This window comes from Antennarius striatus, chromosome 15 (genome assembly GCF_040054535.1).
Source record: "Antennarius striatus isolate MH-2024 chromosome 15, ASM4005453v1, whole genome shotgun sequence".
In the NCBI taxonomy this organism is placed as follows: domain Eukaryota; kingdom Metazoa; phylum Chordata; class Actinopteri; order Lophiiformes; family Antennariidae; genus Antennarius; species Antennarius striatus.
In genome coordinates this window covers 5,735,519-5,760,414 of record NC_090790.1, presented here as the reverse complement: position 1 = coordinate 5,760,414, position 24,896 = coordinate 5,735,519, and the positions used below count along the sequence as shown (strand labels likewise).

Here is a 24,896-nt window from a genome sequence, read left to right as displayed (position 1 = left end):
TGGCAGCTATCTAAATGTGGAAGTAGAGAGGGGGGAGGGCACGTTTCTAAACAGCCTTTATGGAGCATATTTATTTAGTCAGCGAGTGTGTTTTGCATAAGGCCGAGGATAAGAAAAAGAGGAAAAAGTATCCTCTTTAATGATTACTTATTCATGGACTTTTAAGCTTTTAATGAGGACAAATGAAGCCGTTTTCCACAGTGTCAGTATGTAGTATGCTTACCAAAAATATTCTTGTTTTGCATTTTATTTGCACTGTCTGTCCACAAGGAATAAACACCAACATTTAAATATAACTAGGAGTTTGGAGTGGGACTTTTAAGCGATCAGCTAATCTTGATCTTGCATTTATGTAAGATTTCCCGCAAGTTTTGATCAGACGAGACGATGGAGTTGATAATGATGACTTATTAATTTTTAGTAATGGTTGTTAAGTGAAGCTAAACTGATCACATGAATGTGATGACCACTGTTCAGGGAGGCTGTTAAAACTAAAAGAAGCTGGAAGCTCATTAAAATAAAAACTTCCAAAACTAAAACACACACACTCACAGCAAACTTTATCAATCAATGACCTCCTGAACTTGACAAATACATGCTTCATTTGATCAATTATTCACTTCTGTGTAATTTATTCTCATTCATACGAACACATGTGTCATGCGTTTGTACCTTTCACTTCTACACTGACAAGCAGAGGAAATAAAGTAGGCTATATCGCGCTGCCTGAGTTATATCTTTCATTATAGGTGTATATATCTGGAATATTATAATAACATGTCTTCAGATAAATTCAAACTTTTCTTCCTGTCAAAAAGAATCTAATGAATTATTGCATGAGGATTTTACCAAGAGCAACAGCCCCGACATCCCACTCAGAGCGCAGCCCCAACTTTACACAAGCTCGGATGTCCCCCCCACCCCATACACTTTCACTTCATTCAGATCATTTTCACAGGGATTCATTTCAAGCTGGCACAAAAAAAGGAAAGAATCCCTTTGCTGGAAATACTTAAGATTTATGTTTAAATTTTCATGGAATCTTTGAGAACATTGAGGAGCAATTTCACATTTGCACTGACATCTAATTTCTCAAGTAGAGTCTGAAAGCACAAATTGCCAAGGATTCCCTATGTGCCCAATTATCCTGCATCAATTTCCTTGACCCTGCGGATTGCTGGTAAATTAATCATACCACTTTTTTTGGACTCTCTCTCTTGAAATACATATGCACGCGTTTGATAAACTAATCATACTTGGTCGGTTATACTCACAAAAAATGACTCACTCCTGGAAGCAGGATGAGATTTAACAGCAAGTCCCAGGGAACTGGGAATTGATAAAACATACACAGTAATCTATGTATATATACACAAAGCACGCAAACAAAAAATACAAAAATAGATTGACAGATTATTGTTCTAAAAAAAATTATTTAGCATTTTTTCCTGAAAAATAACTACTAACATAATTCTTTCATAAATCTGTAGTAGAGGAAGTAGAAGTAGAGGACCTTAGTTTAGAGGAAATTAAACATCAGCAAAAGATAATTTTAAAACACCAAAATTTCCTTAGAAATCACATAGGAGGCGACTTATGACAGAAATAATACACCGTGGGATGAAAACACATCAACACTGTCCTTGTCAATACTGTTAATTCTGTTGTCATATATCGACCTTAACAGCCGCATTAACAGCCTAATAATGAACCCCGTAACAACACATTAACAGACTGCCTCACCTGTTGAGCCCCGCCGCTGCAGGCGGGTGTTTCTGGAGCAACAGTGTCCTCTGGTGGTCAGAGGAGGAATAGCAGAACGACCGGGACACCTGCCACCAGGAAGCAGCTCTCGTTCTGACATTATTTCATTAATGGTGGATTTCTTCAGGATCGAGTCAAAAACATTCAAAGAGCAATCAAATGCGACATGGAACTGGAGCAGCAACATTACAATTTCGTGCATTTTCTTAAAAAAAATAAAATACAGTGAATCTGTCAATTTAAATATCCAGAATCATCAGATAAAACTGACCAAAACCAGATTTTGATTTATAGTGGATCTGTTAATTTTTATTTAAATCATGTAGGAATTATCTATAAAGGTAAAAGAGAAAAATATGCATTACAAACAAATCAACTACAAAAACCAAAACAATAAATAAATAAATTAGGTGCCATAACCTAACTTGTGAAAATCAGGTCATATCCTGTTTTTGCTAACACAAATACCAACAATGTCAAAAAAAAGAAAAAAAAAACAATAATCTGTGAAAGCGACAACATGCAATAAATGTTTAAAAAAACACAACAGACATAAATATAAAAAACAGATTGAAAATAAAATGAAGCCATGCTATATATATATATATTTTTAAAAACAAGCACACCCGCCTGTTTTTGGGGGCTTCTCTGACATGATGGTTACACAATGACGTGAAAATTCGCCAATTATTCCAATAAATTGCACTTACTGTTCAGCATGGGCAGCATGACGTCATAACCCCGTTAAAGTCCAGTCGAGCAGCACCTTGTGTTAGCTAGCCACCAGCTGCTGGTTGTAAGCTAGCCCTCTGATAGCCACCAGCTACTAGTTATTAGCTAGCCTTGTGTTACTTGGCTATCTTATTATATAAGCTAAGCAACTAGCTACTACACACTGACGTCACAGCGGTTTTCGTCGCAGGGAGACCCCCCCCCCCATAGAAAAAGTTTCGGTCACAGCGTCCAACGCAGACTTTGCGTTTTCGTCCCGGATGTCTGCGTTGTGTGGACCAAAAAAACAAAAAGCCTAGTTGGCCGAGTCCTTCTGGCAGATGCGCCGTGATTGGTTGGACGCTTGATTGACAGGTAGTGGGCGGAGTTAAAACGTGACAGCGTGAGGTAGTCTAACTTGTTAAATTTACCAGTCTATACTTGAGCCAAACCAAACACTCACGCTGATTTAAGACAAAAGTTTTCACTTTAAAATATTATTTCTGCTTTTTGTGTCCTCGTACAGAAAACTCACTAACAAATAAAGACATTTAATTCTGTCCCTTTCCTTCCTGTCAAGCCATAAACCAACAGCAGCTTTTCAGAAATGTCTCTGATCAACCTGCAAACATGTGAAAGAGTCCAGTTCCCGAAAACAAACCTGTTCTGGACATATTGACAAAACACCACAACTCCACAGAGGCACTAACAAAATGAAGGCTTACATTCAGCAGCAATAAAAACACAACTCAGAATTGTAGTGCAAAACATTGAAGACGATCTTTATTGTTCACAGTTAAACACAAGCCACTGCTTTAAAAACTTCCTTTTTTTGCCATTACTGTATGTCCCAGATTCTCCGGCTCCGCTCAGAGTCCTGGCTCCTTCAGTTTGTGCTGTTGTACCTTCTGTCTTGGTTTGCTGTAGTTACTATTGGCATTTAAAGTGGATTGTTGAACATGCTTTAGATATGTAGGCAAAAGGAAGTGACAGCAGGAGTCCCCAGTGGACAACAGGATTTAAGTGACAGAACTTTTCCTGATTGGATAAGATAGTTCTGATTTAACTTCCCACGCTTTCTCAACTGAATGCAAACACACTCTGATAAACGCTTCTGTTCAGAGGTCGGAAATCAACCAGGACGCAAATGTTATTGTGGCGCTTCAACATGATCGGCCGGGTGTTTTTAACGGAAAAAGACAAGGTCCGATTCTGATTTGCGAGTTAGGGACCACCATTCATGGATAAATTTTTAAAAAAATTTTGAAAAAAGAGACACAATGGAATGCAGAATTCATTTCTAAATCTCACACACTTGTCTCATTGTGTTGTTACTGAAAGCTCAGCAACCCACTCATTCCCACTCCAGACACATTCTGACTTAATGTGGACAAAAACTCCAAGGAGCTTTTGAGTGGAAATGTTCAAAGTCAGTCTGGCAAATCAACACAATCACACTATAAGGTTTCCCCAAAACAAAACAAAACAAACGCTATCGACTCACCTCCACAGATCCGGTTCAGTCAGCCTTGTGCTTTTCTGGTGTTTCAGTTCCTCATTTACCTCCAGTTTTTTACTGTCTGGAGCAGAAGGTTTAATTTTATTCGTCCAAAGTGGGGAGACATCCGTCTCTGAGACTCCTTCCACAGCCAACGCGACAAAGCTGGAGGGAATTTCACTGGTGGCGCTAACAGCCTTTAGAAGTCACATCCAAATATTTCTAAAAGCAAGAAATAATCTCCTATTAGAAGTAGTCAAGATGCAAAGTGTTCTCTCACCGGTGGGTGGATTACCCAAAGTAACGGTGAAACCCTTTGAGCAGAAAAACTGTTGGGAGTTCCTTTGTTTTTATTTCACCTTTCATGCTGCAGTAACTATTAAAATGTACTTCCACTGATTCGACTGTGATGGAATTTTAGAGACGGATGTCAAGATTTGGACAAATAACAGCAAATTAAAATACAAGTAGGGGAAAATGTGGATTTCTATCATTTAGGTGGAGAAACTCTTTAAACCTCTGAGTCAAATCTAATTCATAAGTCTTGAATTTCAAACTTGGAAGTCCCTCTTTTTTAAATTCATGTGGGGAAAAGGAGAAACCGTGAGGGGCAATCCTGTTGTCCACTCAGAGAAAATGAACATATAACACTGGAATCCAAGAGTTACTCTTCTGCTGATTTGTAGCTCTTCTTCATGGCTGACCTTCAGTCTGTCCACCTGCCCTCAGTCCCGTACCCCTAACTGTGCTCATGATGTGTTTCGTTGTAGTCCATGATCTTAAGCTGCTGCTGACGGGGACGCCCCGAACCCGCGTGACCCCGACCTCCGCCCAGGGTGGCCCCCGCCTTCCTGCGGGGGCTTTCCTGGCTGGAGGCTCGCTGCTTGGGCTGAGCGGAGGCCTCCTTGGCGGGCACAATGAGAGGAGGAGGAGGAGGAGGAGCAGCGGGGTCGGAGGAGGGCGCTGGGGCGGGGGCTTGAGGTGGGAAAGGGCAAGGCGCGGGGCCGATGGGGGCGATATGAGCGGGGCAGGGCGGCTCCACGCACAGCTCAGTCTTTAGGTCGTGCGCGAGTCCGGCCAGGCGCGGCGGCGGTTGCTCTTCGTCGCACTGGCTCTCGCTCTTGTTGCGGAACAGCTCACGAGCCCTCATGCCCAAGAAGCTCTTAGCGCTGGGGTAGGAGCCCACGGTGAGCGGCGCATCAGGGCGGGGCAGGGGCGCCAGAAGGTTGGCATTGGGATAGGGCAGGGAGGGCTCCACCAGCAGGGGCGGCGCCAGCTCCTGCCTCCCATTGATGGAGATAACTGTTGTCTTGGAAGATTTACTCGCCTTTGGTTGCCTTGGCGATAAAGTGCTGCCATTGCCCCGGGGGGAGTCGTGGGGTGGACGACCGTCCACCTCCTCGTGGGTGGACGTTTTACTTGGACTGTCTTGCACCATGACGCTGTGGAGGACGACACGTTCACATGCAATGGAAGCTTTGGTCAATCAGGTGCTCATTATTATTATTATATAACCTGCCAATGAATTTCTATTAGGACCTTTAAAAATATCAGTTCTGATGTAAAATTCCTGTTATAAATATGATATTATGTAACAAAAAATCATTAAAGAATATGTATGTGACAAAAAACTGTTAACTTAATTTACTGTATTCTAAATGACCACTTTAATTATAGTAGAGGAATAAAAGCTAAAACTATTTGAGGAGTCAAACCCGATAAAAATCTATTTCATCTCTTAAAATTTGTTTTTCATAAACATGTCTCTAATACTTGTTTCTCAGTTATATCAATGGTTTCAGTTTGACTCCCTCTGGAGTCAAACTGAAACCATCACACCTTTAAAACAATGAAGTCAACACTTGGACTCTGACCTGGAGTCTGCCCCGGTGTGTGTGTCGGTTCCGCCCCCTGGTGGTGACGTCGCGGCGGTGCAGTCAGGAGCCTCGATCTCCACTCTGCTGTAGAGCTGCAGGAGTTCGGTCTGCAGCAGCTGAGAGATCCTCCTCTGAGTCTGATACCTGTTGTCTGACGCCTGCAGCTCCGCCCTGCAAAGAGAGGGACGAGGAGCAGGGAAGATGGAAAAGAAATAAATTAGTTCAAAAGAAAACAAATGCAAAACATTAAAAGATTGGTAAAAAAAAAAAAAAATCGGACATGTAGGCAGATTCGTACTTTGCCTGACATTTTACGTCCTCAAGGAACTTCTTCTGTTCGACGATCAGGTGCTCCTTCTTGGAGAGGTGCATCTCCAGCTCGGTGACTCTCTGCTGAGCCGCCTCCAGCTTCTGTCCCTGAACCAGCAGGTTCTGCCTCAGCTTCTCCACCTCCTTCCCGTAAGACGTCCGCAGCATCTCGACCTCCTGAGGTCCGGGTCAATGTCCGCAGAAAAATAAAAGAGAGAATAAAGATCAGAGAAGCATTTTCACAAAGGCGGCCACGCAAGAATACATTTTCAGACTATCATTTATATATATTTTTTGTATTTAAAACCTTTTTTATTTTATTTACATAAATTCCTACAAAGAATTTCTCAAACAAATGTGAACTGATGATCCAAACTTCCTTGAGTACAAGGTTATGTCGTGAAATGAGAATATGGGTTCTAGCCCTCCCAAACATCATTCAGCTGGAGCCAAAGCACCATCAGTTATTTTATCTATTAAATCAAAAACAAATAAATTGATTGATCACATGGAAATCAGAATTTGTCGAGGGCAAAACTCACTTAGATTTAATTATAATGTTCGGCAATCTCTAATGGCATAAGTTTTTTTTTTTTTACAGAGGAATGAAATTATGATTTTGACACCAATCTAAATTTGTGTCATACTTAAAATAACAGAATGGAAGTGATAATAGAAGATGTTGCTGTGAGGCTGAAAAGGATGCAGCGGACACCCAATTAGTGTCCCTTTTTCACCTCAGTGTGCCATTTATCACACACACACACACACGCACACACACACTCTACCCGTACCTTTGTGTTGTCGGCGTCTGTGTGCTGTAACTCCTGCATGGCCAGCTTGTGCGCCTCCCCCAGGAGCAGCAGCTGCTTGTTCAGGAAGCTCATCTGCTGCTGGGTGCTCTCACTGTTGCTCAGCTGAAGGACGCAAGAGACAAACAACGATGATGGAGGGCAAAACACACAATTACAAGAACAAAATCAAGCTTTTCCAGAAGTACCTGCAGATATGTCAACAACTGGCAGGGAGAAAAAGCCATTTTAGATTTCACTGAACCAATGGAGACTAGAATAAATGCAGAATATAAGCCTTACAAATTGTCTGAGTTGTAGACGTCCTGATGACAGAACCTTACTTTGTGATCTATGTCATATTTTACAGGTATGTTATATAGAAAAATCATCTCAAGGCATTGTCTACACAGGATCTGAATGAAATAATTGTCATTTGATCAACCGCCAACATGCAGATCTTAAATATCCAGTTCCTGAATTGGCAGGATGGTGTTTGTCAGTTCAGTCCAGGTCAGATGAAGGAAGAAGTCTGAACACAAACCCCCAGGAAGGGAAAAAAAAACCCACCCAGACCCCCCCTGTGTGGATGACCCAAAAATAGAAAGGCAAGACCAAGTCTCCAAGGCAACCGAGTCGTGAGACAAAGTGTAGTCTAGAGAGGTGGCGATGTGAGGACAGCGATGGAGGCGGGGATCCGTGATGCAATCATTCCAGTTTAATGTGTGACACCTGCACCCCCCCAACCCCCCCCAAGAGACGTCCAGACTACAACATCACTGGTTTCCTCCGGTAACGTCGTCACATGGTTGGAACCCAAGACCCGATTATCGCAGCGAATGAAACAAGATGCGACACGGTGATAAATATAAATGAAATCAAAAGAACCCATCTCTCTGTGACCCAGTCTGTCACTTCTAGAAAGGTTAGACGAAGCCTGAAGGAAACTCACTTTAATGTATGACTTCACATTGGATGGAGCCCGAGTGGGGGGAATTAAGCCCTCCCACCAATTTAACATAAAGCATTTAGTCCTCAGTAGCGAGATGCTGAGTGTGTGTGTGTGTGTGTGTGTGTGTGTGTGTGTGTGTGTGTGTGTGTGTGTGTGTGTGTGTGTGTGTGTATGGGCTAACATGAAAGATGAGATGAAGAAGAGTTTAATCCGTCTTTTTGGCAGGGCTTGTTTTTTTTTTTTTAAAATCCTGGACAGGAAACATCAGCAGTAAGGGTACATGATGACTCTGCAGGGCAGAGACACACCAATCTGCCCCCCATACCCCCCCGTACATATGTTAATATAACTGAAGAAATGAGAAACTTCTATAAACTGATAGTTTTATACAGAATTACCAAAAACAATTCATCAAAAAGAACAACTTTTGGAGGAAACCTCGACTCGGGGGATCTCTTTACCTTGACAGTCATCTGGTTGAGGAGGTGACCTGTGTGACACACTTTGTTGTTTGCCGCCTGAAGCTCCGCCTCCAGCTCATCCATCCTTTTCTGACATTCCTGCAGTTTGCTCTGGAGACACAATCAAGAGTCACCAGAGTTACACCACAACCACTACCGGTGACCAAAGTGGACAAAATCTGACCACTAAATGTTTGATCACGACTGACGGTGGAACTGTACGCGAACGCGACGCACGCTGGTGCGTTCGTGCGTACCTGCAGCTCCTGGTTCTTGGTGTAGTAGTCGTCCCGTCCTTGCTGCAGCTGTCGGATCTGACTGTGCAGCCTGGTCACCACCGTCTCGCGGTCGTCCCACAGCTGCCGGTACCGCTGCTGCTCCACCTGCAGACTCTCCCTCAGAGACACGATGTCCACACTCTGCAGGTTCAGCTGGTCCTTCTGCACACACAGACACACCAAAAATGAAAGAGCGCAGTAGTTTCCAAGTTTAATGCAGTAATAGAGCAGTTCGCACTATTTTTGTTTTAAATTGTTCAGCTGGTCTGTTGGCGAGGTCAGGGGAGGTCGCAGACACTTCCACCGTACGACTATTTCTAAAGGTTTGCAGAAAATAAATTCTTCTAGCTGACCGTTGGTTCCTTTTGTTCTCCCTCTTTATTTAAAACTAATCCCTTCCTGGAGACATTTATTTATCTCTCTGCAAAACAAAACACAAGTTGCATTTGTTCGGTTCAGACGCTGATTTTGTTCACAGCACTTAAAGAGTTTATAGAGACTTAATCTGTGATAATGACTACACCAAAAACTTGCCATGGCGTTGTTCTGCTCCTCCAGCGCCGTGGCGTTGATGATGCGTCGCAGGAGGCGTCGGTTGCGGACGGCGTGCTGCTCTCTCTTGTAGCGCTCGTACAGCAGCTGGTTGTGCAGCAGGAGCAGCTGGCTGCGTAGCGTGTTAAGCTCGTCCAGCGGCGCTGAACCTGGGGGAGGCCGTGGTAATAATAATGTAATTAACGTGGTCTCACACGCACACACACATACACACACCAGTCAAAATAGGATTAATAATTATTCAATGGTGGAACAACAGAATAAAAACAGGTAATATAATGAGAATGTAATAGAAAATTGACAGCCTACTGAGACGTAAAAGGTTTTCTCTACACACACACAAAGTAAAGTAGTGATGAATAAAATTCAAAACTTATATCTCAGTTTGTGGATGATTAATGAGGAAACAATTGACTTTAACTCATCCTTTTATTTCATTCAGTCGAATCGATTGATTAGATTGATCAGGTGACAGCGAGTGCGATTGGCTGAGTAACAGGGTGTCAGCCAATCACATGAGAAAGAAATGTGACGTAACTCTGGAGAATAGGCTTTCGTTTGTTCACATGGATGAAGTGGACAGAAAGCGGAAACAAACATTTATGAAAGAATTTTGCTGGAGCTTTTGACGATCCTCCAGCGGATGTACGTCACTCGGCCACAAGGCTTTTGTTTCACATGCTTTCTGATTCCTCTAGGTCGACCAGGGAAGAAGATGAAATTCCAGAGTTTCATTTCCAACTTGGCAGAGAAACAAAGAAAAAACACAGAGGGTTGCCTTGTTTTCATGTTTTTCTGAGTTGCGACTGGAGAAAATTGGATTCCCACTCTGGCTGACAGAATGTGGTCAGAGGTAACTTAGGGCGAAGGAAACCTCTGAACGGGAAAACATCTGAATGCAGGAATTGATCAGAATCGGTGTGACTGTGGGAAATTTGTGTGTTTTATTAAATCTTAAAACGCACAAACTTTAATAAACCTTCAAATTCCCTTAAAACTACCTGCAGCCTGTGGAATAACTCCCGTTATCAGAGCATTATTGGTTTGTTGTGTGAATGTTTTACCTCCAAAATGCGTCCAGTCAGCTGACTTACTTGGCAAGGGTAATCTGTAAAAGAAGACGAGAAATAAACATTTCAGAAGAATGATCTAAAAGGATTTACTTCAGTCAGGATGGTAAATGTACGTCCACTGAGAGGAGATCAACCGGTGAAATCCATACATATATGGTCTCTATTGGAAAATGAGGAAAAAAATAAAAGCTTGAAACCTCATTTGTTCTAAATTCATTTCCTTCTGTTTATTCATCCATAAAAAAACCTCAAGCATAAAAGTTATCAGTTGTGGTTGTACTAGTAATTTCATACTGGAGGTTTTTTATTGGCTTGAATTTCTTGCAATCCTCTGAAAAAAACATGACAGTAATTTAATCTGATAGCTGTCGTCACCGTGAAGATGTGGGTCAGGCACCTTTGGACACATCCAGTATTATGTTAAGTTATCTCCTGACTTCAGTCACACAAACACGTGCCAAACATTCTCACGAGACAGAAAACTTTTTTAAAAATTTAAAAATCAGGAAGAGATCGACACCTGAAACTTTTCACTGCTGTATATTCAGTCCAGTAGGTCTGACAACATAATGTGATAATAGAGAAAATGTGTTACATCACAACTATTTCATTCAAATAGAAAGGCAGTTGCCCTTTCGGCGTTTTGCGTCAGCTGTCATTTGTTCTTTATCCATTGGCTTTCTTTCTCTGACGAAGACAGGAAAACGAGGGGCAGACGAGCCTCTGGGTTGATAAAGCCCAGACTGTTCTGTGGCCAACGCCAACTTTGCTGACACGGTCTCTACTGTTGTGTAGTTTACTCAGAGAACCAGCCAGTAACACAACAGTAGAAAGAAACGGGGCAGCTGATGGTGAACAATGTGCTTCTTGTTCTCAGCTGGGTGTTTCTTTTCGATTCAGCAGTGGGCTGGAAACATCCCAGGGAGCCTCTGGCCAGCAAACAACACATCAAGTTCACTCCAAGCAGCACCGGGTGGAGCGGTCGGCAGCTCCAACACCGTTTCCTGTCCGATCTGTTCGCGCTGTCACAGATGTCGTCCTACGTTCGCCACACTTTGTCTTAACTGGACACGTTTTATAGTCATATATTTTCGGTATATTTTTTCAAACGATGCTCTTTTATGTAGTCCCTTGAAAAAAATATTTAGCCATCGTTTGTTTGTATCTGCTTTCATGTTAGCGTCTGTTTTGGAAAGTATTTAAAAAGATTAAAACTGTGTAAGCTCATCACAAACAACACGTCTGAACAATTCAGATTCAGTCTGGATGAGAAGTAGTCTGTATCGTGTGGCAGGTGAACAAATATTTTAAGGGAAATCATCCAAATATGTCGCAAAAGAAGAATCTGACTGGATGGGGACTGAACAAAGTTTGTCATAATTCTACAAATTAAAACACGTGTCCGGTACCTCTTGAGCACTTTATCGTGGACGTCGCTCCCCTGCTGCACAAGGCGATCCAGCACCTCCAGTGGTGAAGCAGACACGAACCCTTCTTCCTCCCCGTCCTCCAGACCCTCTTCCTGCCACTTCGACATCCTCTCCATCGCCGCTTTGTGCACCACCTCCGACGTCTTGTGGCCCACGAAGAGCGACGCAGCCCTGGGCAGGGCCAGGTCGAAGAACGGCTCATAGGGCACCGGGGCCGGGGTCTTGCTGCAGGGACTCAGGGAGAACATCCCACACTTGCCCAACTCATCGTCCGGACCGGAAGGGCTGCGGTGCAGGTGGTGATCGATGGGGGTGAAGCATGAGTGAAAGGACCAGGACTGCTCCAGGCCGAGGACTCCTCCTGCTCCTCCTCCTCCTCTCTCACTCCCTACACCGCCAGCACTCGTCGTATTCTCCACTCTGTCTGGTGTTAAAACAGCGTGGTGGGTGTCCTGGACTGGGCCTCCAGGCTGAGCGCTGGTGAGGCTCTTGTTTTGTGCTTGACTTCCAGTCAGAGTCTCAGTGGTGTGATAGAAAGGAAAGTCAAAGCCCCTCATGCCCGCAAGCTCCTGCGGCTCCTCAGTGATCTTCAGCAGCTCCTCTGTGATGTCAGCTGTGGCAGAAACAACACATGGAAATGCTTCATGTATGTTCCGAATGTCACTTCCGCCATCACAACAAACATCAAACACCAGTGGGATCGGAAGCGATATCCGAGTAGAGCTAGCTGAACACACACCAGGATACAAACAGGGATGTGTCAGCATCACGGAGATTTCAGCCGAGTCCGTGAGTGAAAGTTTCCACAGGAGAATTCATTCAAACCTGACTTGATCCAAATCAAAAAGTTCCAACTATTGTGAAACGTACAAGACTTATTAATCTAATACACACGTCTTCCACTAATGTGTCTGATGGACTTTTTTTGTCCTCAACTGTTTTACGCTGAGGTATACTTGTTGAACACAAAAGCATGATCCCCACATATCTTGCACACGTCCCAAGATGAGGCACAGGCTAATGCTCTCAGAGATGAATGTGAAGATCTCAACAAAGGTGCAAATGACATCTTCTCAGATCGATTCAGGATCCTGGGTCGTCTGGAGACTCGGATTATACTGTAAGAGCCGTGCTGAGCCACTTTAAAGTTTTTGTTTTTCACATTTTAAGACTAGTCCCCCATCTTCTTCGGTTACTGAAAAGAATGCTACAATGCTCTTCAGCGCTACAAAAAAAAAAAAAAAAAAGTACAAAAAAATACAAACATGAGGCTGAAAAAAATAATTTAAATTTTTGGGTGAATTGTTCCTTTAATGCGTTCGAATTGTTACTGTATCTTCAAAGTTTTAGTAATCATTTTCTATGATATTTATTCACACCTTTGACCTCTTCTTTATGGAACATATATGACTATTTTATGGAGTCCACTTTGTCTGCCTGGCAGTGTCCTGAAACATGACTAGATCCTCACCTTCTTCCCTCTCTTTCTCCGTTCTTAGCTGAAGCTCCATCTCCTGTTTCTTCATGAACACCGACAGCTCCGTCAAAGTCATGGAGACGTTAGCAGCAGCTCCTGCATCTGATGAGAAAACAGCACCATCATAACTGTGAGTAAAAGAGGTCTAGAAAATCACTTCTTCCAAAGATGAAACACGGAGAGCACAAAATTATTTGTTCAGACAGTTACAACTTTGAAAGTTTAAATCCGTGAGAATGTTGCAGCATTATGACTAACCTTTGCTTGTGGCCGAGTCCGTGCTCTTCTCTACATCCTTCACTGGTTCCTGTCTCACCAGCACCGCCTTGCTGCTTTCTCCTTGTCGACGATCCTGGAAAAGTTTGGAGTTTGAATTAAATTTTCGATTTCTTCTGGAAAAGCAAATGAATGCTTTGTCTATTTTTGATTATATTATTCTTATAATTGCGTCGCACGCTCCTTTGATATCAAATACAAATATCAAATGATTATTTTTGATTTTTTTTTTTTTTCATGACAGCAAAGTTTCCTGACATAATCTGTATTGTCAATATGCTGAACCAGTAACTGTAGACTATTTATTATTTCTGAAGGTTAATAAATTGTTTTGCTGCTTTGTTTAGATTCATTTTTTAAAATTTGGTCTTCAAGAGTACCCAAACGACCCATCAACATGTAAACATCTGTTTACATCCATCCTCCTTGTGAGTGAATGCTGACTAACGTTAACCGGAAACATTGAGGAGTGACGCTGAACTTGACGTAGAATTTTTAGGACAGCTCATGAGGTCAGACACTGAGGAAATTATGAAATCCACATGAACAACATTAAGTGAATGACAAGTTCGAAATGTCTTTCTGTTAATTTTCCAGCTCTATCAACACATGATCTTTCTCGAGCGGCTTGTCTTCAGAGTGCCAACGTCAGATTTGAACCATAAGTAATGACTCAACCTCGCCTGGTGCTCTCAAAAAAAAAAAAAAAAAAAAAAAAAAAAAGTGCTTGTAAGTTAGCTGTTTTGAATTGGCAGGAACATTTTATCACTCGTTGGAATATTTTAATCATGTCAAATAGAAGAAACCAGTTCCTGAACAAATACGCTCACAGAAAAACAGGAAACCGTTGGGATGTTACATTCGTTTAAGCTGTTAAAAGCATGTTTCTGTAGAAGTAATGTGATTCAGGACAGATAAACATCTTGTCATGAACTGACTAACGGGGGGGAAATGTACCAGTGAGGACGTGTCTTTGGAAAACAAGAGGAGGGAGCATACCTTTCGAGGCGGACTGGACTGAATTGTGTTGGCTGGTAAGGAGATTATGGGAAAGTCATCTGATAGGGTGGGAGGTGGGGAGGAGGTGGCTGGGGTACTGGAGGCGGGCGTTCCTTTTCCTCCTGCTCGGGTCAAGACAATCATCAGTCAGCAGGAAGCAAATTCCAGAGAATCACAGAATGAGACACACAAGAGACGAGCAGAGCCCAGAGCTACAGTCTGTTTCAGGAGGGTGAGCGTTGACCTGATGTGCAGTGGAAGCGGCTGGGAAGGTGTGAGGCACTGTGGGAAAGTTCCAAGTTGGGTGACATGCCCCTGGAGGAGGGGGGCGTGGCCATGCCACACAAGGAGGAGGGGCTCCACAGAGGGTCCTTCCCGGGACAGGAAGAGTTGAGTTCACAGGTGGAGTTCTACAAAAGAAAAAAAGCAAACAGCAAAGTTCAGTAGAGTTCTACAAACGTTTGGCAATGGAACACGTTAAGATGTCAACAAATGACTTTATATGTTGATGAGTTCTGAGCCCGCAATATGGAAACCGATGCATTATTTTATTCAGGTAAAACGAATTTCATTTCGCTACGACACACACGAGTCACAGTGAAGTCAGTGTGACTAATTATTAAAACTAGAAAACTTACCTTGCATTACCTTGTCCACCAACATCCAGTTACATTAAACTGATTTACATCTGTCAGGGTGAAATCATCTCTCATGTTCCCACACCACCATAAAACAACAGGCTGTATTTATGTATTTCACACTTTGGGTTAACTTCATAAAGAAATTAAATACATTATATTTCAGAATGGAAAAGTGATAACTGTGATGGGTGGGAGACGTATTAAATCAGGGTGAACGTTTGTGAGAAACAGTCTGAATTCAATGTGTAATAAGACACAGTGGTTATGACTGAATGTCCCGATGTGCTAAGACGCCATCACACTTGTACTGTCACACCTGTTGTTACCTTGAAGAGGCAAATAACGGAGGACAGATTATAACACTGCCACCTAGTGGCCAGGGATTCAACACAACCCAAACAAAGATAAATATTCGCATGAAGAATAATTTTCCATCCTTTATTTGCACAAAAAACCCCTAATAAACCTAAAATAAACTTTGTTTGTGATCTACAAGCAGTTTAAATACAGGTGAATCCCCACAGGTCCATAGAGGGGTGGTTGGAAGAGGATGGGGGACAAGTGTTAAACTTTCTGAAGCCTTAACCAACTTTCCGCGCCCCCCCTGACGGCTCCAATAACTCAAAGCGTGTCGACTTCCCTCGTCCTCTCCTTGACTTTAAAAAGTGTGGAGGGCTGACTGAGGAGCGGTGTGGTTTTTATAGGAAAACAATCTATTCGCCACGTTTGACAGGTGACATATGGAGCGTAAACACGTCTGCTGCAAAAAGAAACCTAACAATGTGATGCTCCGGCGTGACCCTCTGATCGGTTACTGGCCAGGCTTACTCCTGACAGCTCTTGACCGTATTATGGATGATCTCACCTGCCGTCTGGAGGTCTGTGGACTGCGGTAGGAGGACTGTGTCCCTGAGAAGGGGGGCAAGGACAGGGGCGGGGGTAGCGGCTGCCGTGGAGTCGAGAAAGGGGTCGAAGAGGAGCTTCCTGTTGTCAAGAAGACAAACAGTTTGATCAATCACTCCCCGAATGGAAGCCCCTGTGGTCTTTGTTAGCGCTGTTTAGCATTTGTCCTTTACGCTAGTTACAAAACAAAACGTGTGATACCAAAAATACAAAAGGTTACTGGAGAAAAAAGAATTATGGAGGAGCAGGCTTGGGCTCCGGATCAGTTTTTACATTTGAGTAATTCACAGATCAGTTATCACAAGCTGAAACGGAGTTTGCCTAAGCAGAAAATGGCAGATTGACCTAGAAATGTCCAATATTTAGCTAAACACAATTTTATAATCTATGCAATGTGAATAATAATAACAATTATTTTCTCAAAGCTCCTGTCTGCGTATAATTAGTTTCATTTTCTTGAGGGGGTTTCTGACCGCAGCTGCTGTGGAGGTCTGCGTAGGGGCTGGAAGTGCAGTCTTGTGGTCGCAGGTGGAATTGGGGATAAAAGTTTTCAGGCATGGTGGTGTAGCCCTCCTCACAGGAGGCTTCCTTAGGGTCAAGAGACACTTTGGCACATTCAATGACGATATCGTGGATTTCATACTTTTTCCACCTGCAGCAAAGCAGAGCAACGTTCGTCACAGACTAAAGTAAAAACATCCAATCCTTCCTCTGAGCCAGAGACGTACCTGGTGGGGTCAAGTTCATGGTCCTTGGTTCCTGTCACCAGTTCTGGGTGAATACGCACATGTTCAAGCATTGGCTAGAAGGATGACACAACATTTATATAAGGAATCTTTTTGGCTACCGAATAAAGAACCAAGAAAACCACACACACACACACACACACACACACACACACACACACACACACACGCTCAGCAGCAGACTGAACAGCCCTACCTTCACTACTTCTTCAAATGTTTCCATGTTCTCCTTCATGCTGTAATGGGAGCGCAGGTAGGACACAAAGTTGCACGGGTACATGCCGTAGAGGCGGTGGAAGAGTGAATAGACACTGGCGTGCAGGTGGATTATGTAAACTTCTGAAACATGTCCTGAATGTAAGACAAGATCAAAAAGAAAAGATCAAAAACTGAACAGTGACAGCAAATTCAACCAAAAAAAAAAAGCTGTTATTGTAGAAACATCCTTTCAGGAGCCAGCGAGCGGCTTTTTATGATAAATGTTTGCATAAATTTTGGTTTGGGTGAGCCTTGACAGGAAGCTCCTACCAGGATTCTTCAGGTTCCAAGATGCCAGGCGGCCAAAGATGTCAAAATACTCCCACAGGTGTTGTTTCCCAGCTTGAGGGATCATGGGTAGCAGAGTGATCAACACCAGGACTCCAGTTATCAGCACCACAACGTCTGTATCCGTCTGACACCAGACAAAAGCGGGGAAGCAAATTTAAAAGATGATTCCTGTTCTCAAAGTTTGAATTATTCCAATAATTCTGTATGGTAACCAGCTTTTAACTCACTGCTTGTTCAATTGGCAACTTTTACAAAAAAATTTTTAAAAAAAGGCAACTTCTATCAGAAGCGGCTAATTGAGAACCTTCTAATCCTCATCCATCAGAGCTGACTGGACAGTTTCCTTCATCGTGGACTCGTGACTGGATTGTTACCTTTAGGCATTTGAGCAGAGACAGCAGCAGAGGGTATCGAGCGATCTTGTGGATCCATGATGGTTGTTTGCGGATTACGTGGCCCAGCAGGGTGAGGGTGGGCAGCCGGCAGGCCTGTTTGGTCATACACTCGTTCATCTTATCCAGAAGGTGCTGTGAGAGAGGCGTGGACACAGTAAATATCCCACTTATGGATCAACGTCTCCTGTGAGCTAACAATATGAATTTGTTTACAGGAAATACGCTTCACATTTGTCACTACAGTAGGAAATATTTAATAGAATATAATTCAGTTTCATAACTATCATTATGTTTTGGATACAATATGTTGTATTTATTCCTGCTTTAACTACAGTAGCATGAGCAGCACTCCCTGGTAGCTCACAAGTCTTTTTAACAGCATTAATCAACGATTGCATATTTTGTCCTATTAAATCAAGAAAAGCAACATTTGGTATAAAAAGCAAACAAGGAAGGGTGTGAGTTGTAATCTTTCACTGACCAATCAGCATTCATTATTTACAGTGTGCCTTATATTATGAAAACAGTTTTAAAATAGGCCATTCATTGAAAGTGTGTCTTAAAATCAGATGCACCTTATAATAAAATGCACCTTATAATCCAGTGTGCCTTATATATGAAAAGTTTTAAAATAGGCCATTCATTGAAGGTGCACCTTATAGTCCAGTGCGCCTTATAGTGCAGAAAATACTGTACTTCAGCCATTTGGCTCCATTCATTCAGGACTCAACAGCGCCCTCTATGGGCAATGCAGCCACTGTCCGCCCACCAGATTTGACAGGTTTATAAAGGCTTTGTCTAAAAATGTCTGTGGCGACGTGTCACAAGATTTGACAACAAAGCGTTAACGGCTGGAGGACATTGTGATTGTTTGCGGTGGTCAATAAAGTGTAAAAAGCGGAGGCAACAATGTCGTCTGTGGGCGTCTGAGACCACTGGGTGGGTTCCGACTTGAAGATGGAGTTTCTCATTTCACTATTTCTCTCTAGCCTTAACAGTGACTACAATGATCCTCATCATTTCCAGTGTCTTGCTCCATTTTATCAGAATCCATAATCTGTCTGAAAACGCAACCAAATATGTACAAACTAGAAGCAGAAGAGATACGGGGGTGGGGGGGCACATCCACCTCTAATGTAGAGAATAAATCAACCTTGATTCTTAGTTTTTGCTGTAGAGACTGGGATTTTAAAAATGCCAACAACTGATCGCACCGATTCAACTGGAATGTCCGGCTCTACCTGTAGCGGCGTGAGCAGCCATGAAAGCGTTTCGTGTCAGGACATTTCTCACCTTGTCGTGCGGCTCTCTGACTGAACAGAGGATATGCGTGGCCTGGGCAGAGTTGGTTTCCAGAAAATAATCCACCAGCCCGTTCAGCAGCATGGATCCTCTCTCTTCAAATAAAACCCAGGAGAACATTTTCTTCAATGAAACAGTCCGTTAATCAGCCTACTAACGATTCATAAAGCAACAAGCGGAGCAAAGTTTGATTAAATGGATAATAGATGATTGAAACTGGTGAGAATTTTGTTAATAATAAGATTAGGGGGTCTTCACTGGCTGAGCAGCCATTCTGATGTAAAAAAATAAGTCATCAGCCGTACCAGAGCTGAGCTGCTCGTTGATGAGGCCTCTGATCTCCTCTAGTTGGTGGATGTCAGAGGTTTCCAGGAGTGGGAGGAGGTCTCCCACGTTGGGCTGCTCCCTGGCCATGGTGGCGGCAGTGCTGGGGGGTGGGGGCAGCGCCTCTTGCTCGGGGTGTCCCTCCCTGCCTGCCTGGAGGACTCCTGAGGCCGCCCGCCAATGCAGTCTCCAGGCACCTCTACATCGCACCAAGACCAGTTCAGAAACACTTCCTAGAATTAGAGCTCTGATCTAGGATTAGCAGTCACAGGACAATTCAGAGCCAGCAATGGGATGCAGGATTGTGCTGAACACACACAAAAATTTAAACACTAGTATTTTAGCTACCCCCCCCCCCCCCCCCCAGAAATTAATAATAGTGGCTCCACATAAGAAAATGAAATCCTTCACATTTATTTAGCGATGGCCTGGATGCTGTTCCGTCAGAAGGATTCAGCTTCAGATGAAGATGAGCAAATGTCAGCGTTCCTCATTCCTGTACAATAATCCCAAACAGACCTATATCCTTTGACCTTGAGCCAAGTCAAGCTTCTCATTGCATAAGAAGATGTTGAACTGTTTCTGACAAATCAGGACTCAATCATTTAAAATGGTGAAATCACTCATCAATGACTTGTTTACACCGCCCTGCCGTTATTCTTTCGGAGCGGAGTAGCTCTGTTTTCTTCTCTGAGTGAACTCTAAGCGCACTCCATAGAGCACATTCCTTCACCAAGGAATCAAATTGAAACATAATCCAAATTCTTACAGTGCAGAAAAACGTCTCTCCTAAAGGTTCTTTTGAAAGCAGAAAAAGGAAAAAAAAAGAAGAAAAAAAAAGATCTGTGAGTTTCACGAGAATCCGTCGTGTAGATTTCTCTCTCTAGTTCTGTTAACAACACACATTTTCATGACGATCCTTCCGTAACTTTTGGTTTTCGGTGGGCAGAATCTTGAAAGTTTCTAATTGCCTGTTGTTTCCCCAGTCTAATGCCTATACTGGCCTTTAATACAGATCGGTCTTGACCTTTGACTGAACTAACAAGTAGACACACAAACTCTAGTCATCACTTGGTGGAGGTAAATCATTTTCTTTAGCCTCTTCATAATTCCACAATGTTCAATCGTTCACTTCTGAAGTTCTCATTAGGCAGGTAAACGCTTGGCCAAAGCAAAGCCATTCTCTGTCAGTCCACTGTTAAAAACAACGCCTGCCTTCAGGCGCTACTGAGGTCAAGATTAGCTGTCGTCACAAGCTTCCTGTTTGAAATGCCAAAACTACAGTAAATAGTTAATCGTATAAAGGTAGTGACTGGCTGGAGAACGTGATGATGCACGTATCTGCTACAGAGCCAGATCTTTCCTTCCCTCAGGAGATTGAGGACAGTCCCAGAAGATAATTAATAGTAGATTTACATACACCAGGTGGTAAAACAGGACTTCAAATGAATGTTCATTTCCATCTGTGCCTGCCGGATGTGTAAATAAGCAACGCTTTGCAGACGCATTTGCAATTTTAGATTCCAAAACACGATAAAGCGTTGGGTTGGAATCTTGCAACGCTGCCCCTAGTGGCTAAGACATGTATTACAGATTGAAGTATTTATTGATGAAGCCTCTCGACAAATGGGTCCCCTTTTATTGGTCTTAATCACATACTCACACACACACACTGGCACATGTTTGCATGTGGGTGATAAGAAACACACTCCTGCCAGTTTTTTTTTTCACTTTAAAAGCGAAGATATGCAGCCGTGCACCAACTAATGACGGAAATGACGACTGTCTGCGAGTTACCGTGAATGTAGATCGGCACAATATGCTGTTTTTGAACATGATCTGAACGTACAAACAGTCACATTGTCAAACACACATAAACTAAGTCAAATCCATGGCAACCGTGGAAAACATCCATGACCTAATTAAGATGGTGTGATTCGGCCAAATATGTGACCAACGCCTTATCTAATAACCTATTTCAATCTCCTTTATTATTATTATCAGAAATGGGATTATAAAGGAGAGATAAATTACTGAGATGTCATTAAAATTATTAAACATGAGCACAAATTTGCTTTTGCTTTCTTTTTTTTAATGTTTTGAAGCAATGGCGCCATCAATACTTTTGTTCCAGACGCTGAGTCAGTCATTCAAAGTGAAGGAGACCACAGGGTGCCTTCAAATCTCCTCCTGAAAACAGGCATTAATAATCCTCACAGGCAGGTCATCATCGTCAGGGTGTCTGCACCCAGCGGCTTAGATGCTAACAGGAGCTATGAATCAGCAGCAGATAAGTTATCAGCTCTTAAATATCTCTTTCGAATACAGGCCGCAGCATTTAACATGCTAGGAGATGCTACAAAACCTAATATGGCTGAAAGTGATTGCTTTTTATTTTCTTAACATGACGCCAACTATTCCATTAGTATAAAGTAATAAATCATCCAAAAGTCACACAGCATCAAAACCTTGATAACAACAAACAGACTGAAGAGAAATGAATCAATAATCATGTTAGATCTACTGTCTGGAGCATCTCTCATTCATCACAAATCAGAACACGCGTGTGCTTCGCTGCGCTCCTGTGTGTTGATTTACAGACATCCTGGTTCAAATGTCTCCCTGATCTCCGTTAAATACTCAGTCATGGGGTTGAGATTAGATGTGTGTGTTTTTCAGAGTCCAAAGGAGCATCTTGAAAGGACAAGGTCAGTGAACCACCCTCTGTGTGCAGCTCAGGAAAAGCTCAGGAAGACACCAAGAACTGTAGCATTCCCATGTGTACACACACACACACACACAAGAAATCACATTTGGTTGCACTAACACCGTTACCAATTAGCTACTTCTCTACCGTGTGAATGTTTGACAGCAGTTTGAAGAAAGACAAAAACAGGCAAGTTTCTTCACTTGTTGGAATGATTTCCATTCATCCAACAGTAAAGTTCAAGGAGCAGACAGAGGCTTCTTCCAGCTACACAGTAACATTATTGTGGTTGGTCAGAAAACAGAAAAAAATTAAATAAAACCATTGTAGATGCAGTTAAAAACACAAAGATCTTCACAGCAGACTCAGGGGGGGAAGTAAATACATACTTCTTGGGGTTTTCTGTGTGTTTTTGAAAAATAAATGAGCACTTTAACAATTATCAACGTTACAGTTTAGGCTACATGAAGCTGGTATAGTTTAGGCTTCAAAGTACATAATTAGATAAATACTACAAACCAGAGGGAGGACTTTCAATATTCCTGAAATCAGTTTGTATTTTTCTCACAGAAGGTCAAACTGGTCTTCTCTCAATCCATCTTATTTTACACCATGTCATCTTTTTAGACTGTGTTTAGACATTAAATGATAACACACTTATCTGCTCATAGTCAAAGTCCCTCTGCCCTGAATGGTATTTGTTTGATGCCTTCTTGGTAGAAGACTTATTTTAAAAAATCATTCACAGCTTTTGATGAAATTTCTTTTTCTTTTTTTTTGCAGGAGTAGGTTACTGCCAAAAGAACTATGCATTAGATTTTTGTTTTTTATCTGGAATCAAAAGGATGTTGAGATAGCTGTAATTCTAATGGCGTCACTTATATTGATTATGTGTGGACAAAACTGGGCATTCCCATTAAATTTACCGCAAATCAAGTTCGACTGTGGATGATCATAAAATCGATGGGACTGTGAGGATGAACGCTCCAAAGGTATTTTACTTAGACGCATAACTGGCCATCAAATGAGTGAATTAAAAGACAAAAGCCTTGACGGTGATGATCCCGGGTCCGTCCGTCAGCCGCACCGGGCCGGACGGCCAGCAGAGCCGCTGTCTGAGCGCTGACCGCCGGCTGCTGCCTGTCGTAAACAACTCGCAGAGAACAATGGGCAGGGTTGGGTTTATTCTATCCGATTACAAAAATATGCAGGAATGTTTCCTCAAAGCAAGCCGAAAATAATTTCCTTCCCCCGGGGGGGGGAGAGGATTAACGCGGATAAAACCATTAATAAATGTTTAAACCATCAACGTCTCCAAAATCCATCGCCGGGTCTTTCCAAAAACAAGTCAGTCCCACCGCCGAGAGCTAACGTTAGCTGGGAGCAGCGACCCGCACTCACTCAGGGATTCATCTCGCCTGTCATGCGCGTCCGAACGGCCGAGAGGGAAGCTGAAACCTTCTCGTTTAGTGAATTAGATCGTATGCCGAGAAAGTTGCAGTGGAAAAAAAGCACGTAAGATGAAGATAATGGGAGCTGTTTACCTGTTAGAGTAGCTGCACTCCACAGGGCGCCGCCATCTTGAACACCTCACAGCCCAGCCCACCGCTGTCAGCCTCCGCTGTCGGGATGGATGGAAACTAATCCCACAAGTGCCCCGCGCGACTTCCGCGACTTGCCCACCCCCCCTCCAAAAATAATAATAATAATAATTTTTTTTTTAAACTAAAGTATTTCAGTTTTATCTACTCAATAAGACATATTTTTTTTAAATGTATAAAAATTAATTGGTCAATGTAATTTAAAGCCAAACTGTTTTCCTATCTCCTCATTGGTTGAATGTTGCGGTTTCGCGTGACCCACATATCAAGAGCGCACGCGCAACTTTTTGACAGGATGTCGTTTTATTTCAACCAACTTTTATTTATTATTAACCAAAGAAAGAGAAGTTAACATCGTCAAAAACAAAGAGGAATGGCAAGTCTAAAAATTGGATGCGCAACAGTAAAAATTACGATATGCTTTGATTTAGATGTCAGAATTATGTTTGGAACTATGAATATTTTCTGCTGATGTTTTCTCTAAAAGTCAATTAAGTTATGTCAATTTTAACTCAGTAAAAATTGCCATAGTTTTCTTTTCAAACTTGTGAGTTGCGTCCCTAACATCTCACCTACTGTTGTTTTCCTATCAGAATGGAATGCTCCATTTTAAACCCTGTTCAGCCTATACAGTGTTCTGACTAAATGTGACATTAATTTGACATTAGTATTTCACTGTCACTGACAACATAAAATAAAATGTTAAAAACAAACGACCGACTGCAGACTGTCATTATGAGAACTATCCTGGGTAAACTGCTTCCCTGACAGTGTGTAACTGAGACTTGATAATTAAATGGATCTGGTTGTTGTTGTTTTTTATTTGCTATCCCATTTAAGATCTTAGCATATGTGTAAAATAGAGTCAAAGTGTAATCAGTAAAGTACTACAGACAATTAAAATTAGGTTACTTATCTGTCACGGTTCTCGAGCGTAAATTAAGTCACTTAATTCAATTAGATTAGAACCTGTTTGCAGATGACATTGTGATCTGCAGTGAGAGCAGGGAACAGGTGGAGGAGAAGCTAGAGAGGTGGAGGTTTGTCCTGGAAAGGAGAGGAATGAAGGTTAGCCGCAGTAAGACAGAGTACATGTGTGTGAATGAGAGGGACCCAAGTGGAAGAGTGAGGTTACAGGGAGAAGAGATCAAGAAGGTGGAGGATTTTAAGTACTTAGGGTCAACAGTCCAGAGCAATGGAGAGTGTGGAAAAGAGGTGAAGAAGCGTGTCCAGGCAGGATGGAACGGGTGGAGGAAAGTGTCAGGTGTGATGTGTGATAG

At 42.5% G+C, this 24,896-nt stretch overlaps 1 protein-coding gene across 2 annotated transcripts; it reads right to left on the bottom strand.

Moving 5' to 3' along the window:
• Window positions 1-3,230: 3,230 nt before the first annotated feature.
• tsc1b (TSC complex subunit 1b) lies at window positions 3,231-23,636 on the bottom strand. 2 transcript variants are annotated; one of them, XM_068334901.1, is made up of 22 exons: window positions 23,560-23,636; window positions 19,290-19,507; window positions 18,976-19,079; window positions 17,662-17,814; window positions 17,267-17,411; window positions 16,935-17,089; window positions 16,721-16,794; window positions 16,466-16,644; window positions 15,955-16,073; window positions 14,693-14,858; window positions 14,449-14,570; window positions 13,432-13,525; window positions 13,168-13,275; window positions 11,676-12,309; window positions 10,258-10,301; window positions 9,176-9,342; window positions 8,621-8,803; window positions 8,364-8,474; window positions 6,954-7,076; window positions 6,149-6,336; window positions 5,848-6,021; window positions 3,231-5,415 (listed from the first exon to the last, which is right to left on the bottom strand). In XM_068334901.1, exons 2-22 carry the CDS (start codon window positions 19,396-19,398, stop codon window positions 4,713-4,715), a joined length of 3,855 nt encoding a protein of 1,284 aa, XP_068191002.1. In that variant the 5' UTR covers window positions 19,399-19,507; window positions 23,560-23,636; the 3' UTR covers window positions 3,231-4,712. The 2 variants fall into 2 exon arrangements, with proteins under 2 accessions (XP_068191002.1, XP_068191003.1); XM_068334902.1 differs by having other exon boundaries at window positions 19,290-19,541; window positions 23,560-23,612.
• Window positions 23,637-24,896: the final 1,260 nt, after the last annotated feature.